Source organism: Coregonus clupeaformis, chromosome 14, assembly GCF_020615455.1.
Source record: "Coregonus clupeaformis isolate EN_2021a chromosome 14, ASM2061545v1, whole genome shotgun sequence".
NCBI lineage: Eukaryota > Metazoa > Chordata > Actinopteri > Salmoniformes > Salmonidae > Coregonus > Coregonus clupeaformis.
The window spans coordinates 26,485,739-26,495,102 of record NC_059205.1 but is presented as its reverse complement, the minus strand read 5'-3'; the positions used below and the strand labels follow the sequence as shown (position 1 = coordinate 26,495,102).

The following is a 9,364-nucleotide window of genomic DNA, read 5'->3' as shown; positions in this document are numbered from 1 at the left end:
CGTGTCATCCTTCGAACTGCAATTTAATCAGTTATGTACATTTCAAGTCAGTATTTATTAGTCTAGATCTGGTGTACCAAGTAATAATGTGTGTGTGTACCGTGTGTGTGTCCAGGACTGGCCCGCCCATTAGGCAGGATTAGGCGGCCACCTATGGCGGAAGATTGACGAGGGCAGCATTTTCCAAGCTAATCTGGCCAAGACGCACCTCCAACAACACGTAAAACCTCACATAATTCTGCCCCAAAACAATGACAATTTCTCTCAACCAGTGGCATATGGGCTTTTCAGGTGAACGCTAATGCCTTCCTGTGATAAGCAGTACCCACTTTGTCAAAGGCAGGGGAGCAAAATATTGGTCTTGTCTATTCCCAGCATGCGTCTCCAGAGTGCTGTTGGAGAGACCGCTGCGGCGCTCCACCACCGTTCCGTCATCTAACATAAATCCTGTAGCAGATATATCCTAAAGAGTATGTTAACTTTTATGTAACCTACAGGCTGGAGATAAAATATATGACAATGTAATGAGGCGGACACTTTTTACATCATGCACGTTTCTCAGATCAAATAGCCTAACCTAAATGGCGCCCAATCAAATAAAAAATGCACTGACATGTTAACAAACACCATATCCTAAAAACAGGACAGGTCAAAGTAAAATGGACAATTTGGAATGGACAATCAGGCTACTCACAACTGCTGTCCAGGAGTTTCACCCTGTGGGGTAAATTGTCATGATCAGTGGATTCAAGTTTTTATCTTTACATTTTTTACGAGCTGATCATAGCGAAAAAGAAAATACTTCTCAATTTCCTGCTGTGTAAACACATTGATTCTCATTGCAAATAGGTTCAGGATAACTCCTGATAAAGTTGGGTAGCTGATATTCAGAGCTTAAAATAACCAAATTGATTAGTCACAGGAATCAGGACTAATACAGCCAATGCAACTGCCTGTTTTATAAACGGTAGGGCTACCACATGGATGGGCATACATACAATTCCATTGCGGGCCGACACTGTAAGCTACACCCTAGTAAGCAAGGACCGACGCTGACGTCTTTTGGAAGTCTGTTTTTAGTCCTGTCTAGACCGGTTTCTTTTTTTGGTGTTTTACAAACAGTAGGCCTACCACATGGATGGGCATTCATAAAATTCCATTGCAGGCCGAACACTGTGAGACGTCTATATTTGGTTCAGATTTGGTCCATTTATGTTTGGTTCAGATTTGGTCCGGTCTGGACCGGCCTTGATTTAGTACAAACATACACTATATATACAAAAGTATGTGGACGCCCCTTCAAATGAGTGGATTTGGCTATTTCAGCCATACCCGTTGCTGACAGGTGTATAAAATCGAGCACACAGCACTGCAATCTCCATAGGAAAACATTGGCAGTAGAATGGCCTTACTGAAGAGTTCAGTGCATTTCAACGTGGCACTGTCATAGGATGCCACCTTTCCAACAAGTCAGTTCATCAAATTTCTGTCCCGCTAGAGCTGCTCCAGTCAACTGAACTGTTCGTCGGGAGCTTCATGAAATGGGTTTCCATGGCCGAGCAGCCGGTCACAAGCCTAAGATCACCATGTGCAATGCCAAGAGTCGGCAGGAGTGGTGTAAAGCTCGCCGCCATTGGACTCTGGAGTGATGAATCACACTTCATCATCTGGCAGTCAGAGAGACAAATCTGGGTTTGGCGGATGCCAGGAGAACGCTACCTGCCCCAAAGCATAGTGCCAAATGTAAAGTTTGGTGGAGGAGGAATAATGGTCTGGGGCTGTTTTACATGGTTCGGGCTAGGCCCCTTAGCTCCATTGAAAGGAAATCTTAAAGCTACAGCATACAATTACATTCTAGATGATTCTGTGCTTCCAACTTTGTGGCAACAGTTTGGGGAAGGCCCTTTCCTGTTTCAGCATGACAATGCCCCCGTGCACAAAGCGAGGTTCATACAGAAATTGTTTGTCAAGATCGGTGTGGAAGAGCTTGACTGGCCTGCACAGAGCACTGACCTCAACCCCATCGAACACCTTCGGGATGAATTGGAACGCCGACTGCGAGCCAGACCTAACCGCCCAACATCAGTGCCCGACCTCACTAATGCTCGTGGCTGAATGGAAGCAAGTCCCCGCAGCAATGTTCCAACATCTAGTGGAAAGCCTTCCCAGAAGAGTGGAGGCTGTTATAGCAGCAAAGGGGGACCAACTCCATATTAATGCCCATGATTTTGGAACGAGATGTTCGACGAGCAGGTGTCCACATACTTTTGATCATGTACTGTAGATGTCTATAAATTACGTCTTTTCAACTTAAATTCAGAAAAGAAAATTAACCCGATTTCAACGTCTGGAAAATACGTCTTATCAATGTCTGCAAAATACGTTTTTTCTAGACGTTTTTTTTCAACCTTATTTTGCTTACTGGGACTATTCTAATTTTGCAAGGGTATAGGCAGGCATTTTTTTTTGTCTCACCTAAGCAGGCAGAATGGCCAAGACCGGGCCTGTGTGTGTCTGCATGTGTTTTTTCATCGTTAGCCACCATCCCAAGAATTCCTATGTCATTCTTCCAACTGCAATTGAATCAGTTATGTACATTTCAAATCAGTATTTATCAGTCTAGATTGCTGTCAGTTCCACTTGAAATGCAACAATGTTTCACACACAAGTTATTTTCAAAGAGATGGCTAATAACAGCAAGTGCGCTGCAATAAAGAACACAGTTCCACTCACCAGATGATGATGATTTGAACTCAACTTCTTGTTTAAAGTTGTTCTTGAAAAGGGAGAAGCTAACAAATTAGCAACAACATCCTCTTTGATAACACCTGCTGCATCCGCTGCAAACTAGCCAAAAACAAAAGCTAGCTAGCTAAACCGTAGGAAAACTACTGCTCGCTATTGCGCAGTGACAGTAGATAGCCCTATTTGGTAAAGACCAAGTCCATATTATGGCAAGAACAGCTCAAGTAAGTAAAGAGAAACGACAGTCCATCATTACTTTAAGACATGAAGGTCAGTCAGTACGGAAAATGTCAAGAACTTTGAAAGATTCTTCAAGTGCCATTGCAAAAACCATCAAGCACTATGATGAAACTGGCTCTCATGAGGACCGCCACAGGAATGGAAGACCCAGAGTTACCTCTGCTGCAGATGTTAAGTTCATTAGAGTTACCAGCCTCAGAAATTGCAGCCCAAATAAATGCTTCACAGAGTTCAAGTAACAGACATCAACATCAACTGTTCTGAGGAGACTGTGAGATTCAGGCCTTCATGGTCGAATTGCTGCAAAGAAACCACTACTAAAGCACACCAATAAGAAGAAGAGACTTGCTTGGTCCAAGAAACATGAGCAATGGACATTAGACCGGTGGAAAATTGTCCTTTGGTCTGGAGTCCAAATTGGCTATTTTTGGTTCCAACTGCCGTCCTTTTTTGAGACGCAGTGTGGCTGAACGGATGATCTCCGCATGTGTATTTCCCACCGTAAAGCATGGAGGAGGAGGTGTTATGGTGTTGGGGTGCTTTGCTGGTGACAATGTCTGTGATTTATTTAGAATTCAAGGCACACTTAACCAGCATGGCTACCACAGCATTCTGCAGCGATACACCATCCCATCTGGTTTGGGCTTAGTGGGACTATCAATTGTTTTTCAACAGGACAATGACTCAACACACCTCCAGGCTGTGTAAGGGCTATTTTACCAAGAAGAAGAGTGATGGAGTGCTGCATCAGATGACCTGGCCTCCACAATCCCCCGACCTCAACCAAATTGAGATGGTTTGGGATGAGTCGGACAGCAGAGTGAAGGAAAATCAGCCAACAAGTGCTCAGCATATGTGGGAACTCCTTCAAGACTGTTGGAAAAGCATTCCAGGTGAAGCTGGTTGAGAGAATGCCAAGAGTGTGCAAAGCTGTCATCAAGGCAAATGGTGGCTATTTGAAGAATCTCAAATATGAAATATGTTTTGATTTGTTTAACACTTTTTTGGTTACTACATGATTCCATATGTGTTATTTGATAGTTTTGCTGTCTTCACTATTATTATATAATGTAGAAAATAGTAAAAATAAAGAAAAACCCTTGAATGAGTAGGTGTTCTAAAACTTTTGACCGGTAGTGTAAAAGCATTCAGACCCTTGATTCAGTACTTTGTTGAAGCCCCTTTGGCAGCGATTACAGCCTTGAGCCTTCTTGGGTATGACGCTACAAGCTTGGCACACCTGTATTTGGGGAGTTTCTCCCATTCTTCTCTGCAGATCCTCTCAAGCTCTGTCAGGTTAGATGGGGAGCGCCGCTGCACAGCTATTTTCAGGTCTCTCCAGAGATGTTACATTTACATTTACATTTTAGTCATTTAGCAGACGCTCTTATCCAGAGCGACTTACAGTTAGTGAGTGCATACATTATTATTATAATTGTTTTATTATTTCATACTGGCCCCCCGTGGGAATCTAACCCACAACCCTGGCATTGCAAACGCCATGCTCTACCAACTGAGCTACATCCCTGCCAGCCATTCCCTCCCCTACCCTGGACGACGCTGGGCCAATTGTGCGCCGCCCCATGGGTCTCCCGGTCGCGGCCGGCTACGACAGAGCCTGGATTCGAACCAGGATCTCTAGTGGCACAGCTAGCACTGCAATACAGTGCCTTAGACCACTGCGCCACTCGGGAGACTGTTAGATCGGGTTCAAGTCCAGGCTCTGGCTGGGACACTCAAGGACATTGAGAGACTTGTCCCGAAGCCACTCCGGCATTGTCTTGGCTAGGGACGTTGTCCTGTTGGAAGGTGAACTTTCACCCCAGTATGAGGTCCTGAGCGCTCTGGAGCAGGTTTTCATAAAATGATCTCTCTGTACTTTGCTCCGTTCATCTTTCCCTCAAGCCTGACTAGTCTCTCAGTCCCTGCTGCTGAAAAACATCCCCACATCATGACGATGCCACCACCATGCTTCACCGTATGGATGGTATTGGCCAGGTGATGAGCGGTGCCTGGTTTCCTCCAGATGTGACGCTTGGCATTCAGGCCAAAGTGTTCAATCTTGGTTTTATGAGACCAGATCATCTTGTTTCTCATGGTCTGAGAGTCCTTTAGGTGTATTTTGCAAACTTCAAGTGGCCTGTCAAGTGCTGCAGAGATGGTTGTCCTTCTGGAAGGTTCTCCCATCTCCACAGAGGAACTCTGGAGCTCTGTCAGAGTGACCATCGGGTTCTTGGTCAAGTCCCTGACCAAGGCCCTTCTACCCCGATTGCTCAGTTTGGCCGGGTGCCAGCTCTAGGAAGAGTCTTGGTGGTTCAAAACTTCTTCCATTTAAGAATGATGGAGGCCACTGTGTTCTTGGGGACCTTCAATGCTGCAGACATTTTTTGGTACCCTTCCCCAGATCTGTGCCTCGACACAATCCTGTCTCGGAACTCTACGGACAATTCCTTCGACCTCATGGCTTGGTTCTTGCTCTGACATACACTGTCAACTGTGGGACCTTATATAGACAGGTGTGTGCCTTTCCAAATCATGTCCAATCAATTGAATTTACCACAGGTGGACTCCAATCAAGATGTAGAAACATCTCAAGGATGATCAATGGAAACAGGATGCACCTGAGCTCAATTTCGAGTCTCATAGCAAAGGGTCTGAATACTTATGTAAATAAGGTGTTTCTAAAAACCTGTTTTTGCTTTGTCATTATGGGGTATTGTGTGTAGATTGATGAGGAAAAAATGTAATTTAATCCATTTTAGAATATGGCTGTAACGTAACAAAATTTGGGAAAAGTTAAGGGGTTTGACTCCCGAGTGGCGCAGTGGTCTAAGGCACTGCATCGCAGTGCTAGCTGTGCCACTAGAGATCCTGGTTTGAGTCCAGGCTCTGTCGCAGCCGGCCGCGACCGGGAGACCCATGGGCGGCGCACAATTGGTCCAGCGTCGTCCAAGGTAGGGGAGGGTTTGGCCGGCAGGGATGTGGGTTCGTTTCCCACGGGGGGCCAGTATGAAAAAATAAATAAAAATAAAAATATGTATGCATTCACTAACTGTAAGTTGCTCTGGATAAGAGCGTCTGATAAATGACTAAAATGTAAAATGTTTGAATACTTTCCGAATGCACTGTAAATAGGATAGGCCTTGACTACAATATGGTATATACAGTACATATGAAGTGGGTAAAACAGTATGTAAACTTTATTAAAGTGACCAGTGTTCCATGACTATGTCCATAGGGCAGCAGCCTCTAAGGGGCATGGTAGAGTAACCGGGTGGTAGCCGGCTAGTGACAGTGTCTAAAGTTCAGGGCACGGTACTGGGTGGAGGCCGGCTAATGGTGACTATTTAACAGTCTGATGGCCTTGAGATAGAAGCAGTTTTTCAGTCTCTCGGTCCCAGCTTTGATACATCTGTACTGACCTTGTCATCTGGGTGGTAGCGTGGTGAACAGGCCGTGGCTCGTGTGGCTGAGGTCCTTGATGATCTTCTTGGCCTTCCTGTGAGACCGGGTGCTGTAGATGTCCTAGAGGGCAGGCAGTGTGCCCCCGGTGATGCGTTGCGCAAACTACACCACCCTCTGGAGAGCCCTGCGGTTGCGGACGGTGCAGTTGCCGTACCAGGCGGTGATACAGCCCGACAGGATGCTCTCAATGGTGTATCTGTAAAAGTTTGTGAGGGTCTTAGGGGCCAAGCCAAATTTCTTCAGCCTCCTGAGGTTGAATAGGCGCTGTTGCACCTTCTTCACCACACTGTCTGTGTGGATGGACCATTTCAGATTGTCAGTGATGTGTACGCCGAGGAACTTGAAGCTTTTCACCTTCTCCAATACGGCCTGTCAATGTGGATGGGGGAATGCTTCCTCTGCTGTCTCCTGAAGTCCACGATCAGCTCCTTCATTTTGTTGACGTTGAGGGAGAGGTTATTTTCCTTGCACTACTCCGCCAGGGCCCTCACCTCCTCCCTGTAGGCTGTCTCGTTGTTGTTGGTAATCAGGCCTACCACTGCTGTGTCGTCTGCAAACTTGATGATTGAGTTGGAGACGTGTGTGGCCACGCAGTCATCGGTGAACAGGGAGTACAGGAGATGGCTGAGCACGCACCCTTGTGGGGCCCCTGTGTTGAGGATCATCGTAGTGGAGATGTTGTTACCTACCTTCACCACCTGGGGGCGGCCCGTCAAAGTCAAGGACCCAGTTGCACAGTGGGGGCGTCCCCTGGGCTGATGTTGACTAACTGGAATGGAATGGTCCGGAAGAAAGGCTCTTCTGGATTGTGTATAGAGGGAGATGGGAGCGACTTACGACGCTCCGGAGCATTACCTTTATAAGGAGTCTAAGAAAAAAGGGAGGAGATATGAGAGCTTATGAGTGATCTGGGTCAAAGAAAACAGACTGGAACAGGGAGGGACTACCTGAACTTGTCCAATAAACAATTGTTTTTGTTTGCCCTTGCAAATTTTTTTGCTAAGGTGTGCACTAATTAACATGATCCTGCTCTATGGCAGACAGAGACTAGGGAGGAAAATACCATGTACCTGAATCAGGAAACAGCTGGGGCACGTGGGTGAGGATGAATTCCACCACGATGGACTGAACCCTCACCTCCATAAAGGCTGCTGTACCATTAAACCCTGACGCCTCAATGTCTTTTGACCTGTAAACAGCCTCAGAGGGTTATACAACGTTGAACAATGCAAACACACTGTTATTATTTATCTCTATCTTAACGATTTTCTCTCTCATGTAGATACACACACCTGAGAAGGTTTGGAGCCCAAACAATGTTGAGCTTCCGGTTATACATGTTGGTGTGTGAGGAATAAGAAGCCATCTTGATAAGGTGACACATCAGGAACTGTTGAGTCCAGAGAAACCAGGGGGAGGGAGAAGGGGCAGAGAGAGAGAAATGGGTTTAATTTTGTAGATGTAGTTTGAAAACAGTTGAAACTATTGGGGGAAAACGACACATGGCACAATTTATAGTCCCCCTAGTTACAAACAGATGGTTCCAGCCATGTAATATATGGAAACACATAGCAAACATTTACTCTTTCTATATAAAAGTAGGAGAAATGGCTGAATAGGTGGAGGTTTACCTGTAATGAGGAGAGGGTAACTCCTTCAGCACATCCTTGAGCTTCACTAGCTTCCTCCTCCAGCTGAATCGCCATAGCTTCCTAGGGGAAAGAGGTGTGTGAGGTTGATACAAAAAGCAATATGCCATATTTATATTGGGTCCCGTTCAGTTGGTATGAAATGGGAGAAAACATTTGGGCATTTTGAACCTCTACTGCCTGAACTTGTCCAATAGAAACACTCCTCGTTTTCCGTGTCAGAATGCTTTCTCCTTTTTGCTCTTACTGAATGCAACCCTGGTGTCCATGTATCTGAATTACTGTCAAGTAATGTACTAAGATAGGTAATCACAGCATATTTGTCATACAGCTGGTATGTAAGGAGAGGATTGGGCAACTCTCTGAAGTAAGCCTTGCAGAGAGAGCTGACATAGTAAATGTCCTGCAGGTCCCCTCACTGTCAAACACACCGGTTTAAACAACAAACAAATTACATTTCACTGCTGTACTCTACCACACACTCACGCATGCACGCAAACACCACAAACCTACCTTAGTTTCTGTGTGTTGGATGACACCCCAGATAGCCTGTAGGTCCCATTTAGAACCCCATGCTCCTCAATGAATTCACTGCAGCTTCGCAGCACCTGTGGAACTAAGAGGTAGACAAGATTATAATATTCTACAGAACTGACAGGGATGAACAACTGTAGGCTGATATTTAACATATTCAAATATAACATATTCTAACAGACTGCGGGAACTTGGGACTTACTCTCCTGACAGGTTGTAGCCAGGTGGTCCAACAGGTCACAGCCAAACACCTTCTCATTGTTCCCTCCTTTTCTGCATCTCTTATTTTCTCCTTCCTCAACCTTTCGCACATCCAGCCTTGTTGTCAACTCTCTCTGTGTGTGTATGTGTGTATGTGATATTTATTTTCTGTATGAATTGGTCAATGTTAACGTGACCATGAGGATTTCATAAACATTTACAATGTGCCATTAATATTCTATGCTGTGTTGTTCCACTCAGTGATATGCATTGCTTTACTATACTGAGCTGTGTTCTGAAATGTTCTGCTGGGTCATGCTGTCTTGTGTTGTGTTTGTGGCACTCTGTAAAGTAAGAAACCAGAAAAATCGTCTCAATATGCATACACCAACACAACACTTAATGTGATCACTTAAAATCGAACTGTGCACCGCACACAATCTACAGCATGCATCACTCTCTTCACTTGCCCCCTATGTCTTTTTTCAGAAAATAAACACTCCCAGTCTCCCTCTGTGCCATAATCTGGG

At 45.3% G+C, this 9,364-nt stretch overlaps 1 protein-coding gene across 1 annotated transcript; it reads right to left on the bottom strand.

Annotated features, from left to right (window-relative positions):
* Positions 1-7,133: 7,133 nt before the first annotated feature.
* LOC121581100 (rho GTPase-activating protein 30) lies at positions 7,134-8,157 on the bottom strand. Its single transcript, XM_041896480.1, has 4 exons — positions 8,082-8,157; positions 7,743-7,840; positions 7,521-7,639; positions 7,134-7,318 (listed from the first exon to the last, which is right to left on the bottom strand). The coding sequence occupies exons 1-4, from the start codon at positions 8,154-8,156 to the stop codon at positions 7,308-7,310; spliced, it is 303 nt and encodes a 100-aa protein (XP_041752414.1). The 5' UTR covers position 8,157; the 3' UTR covers positions 7,134-7,307.
* Positions 8,158-9,364: the final 1,207 nt, after the last annotated feature.

Bases quoted from the DNA above. Each gene is read 5' to 3' on its own strand.
- LOC121581100 (XM_041896480.1), bottom strand. From the start codon at position 8,156: ATGGCGATTCAGCTGGAGGAGGAAGCTAGTGAAGCTCAAGGATGTGCT. The intron at 7,841-8,081 runs GTAAACCTCCAC...TGGACTCAACAG, and splicing joins TTACCCTCTCCTCATTACAG to TTCCTGATGTGTCACCTTAT. The intron at 7,640-7,742 runs GTGTGTGTATCT...GGCTGTTTACAG, and splicing joins TGGGCTCCAAACCTTCTCAG to GTCAAAAGACATTGAGGCGT.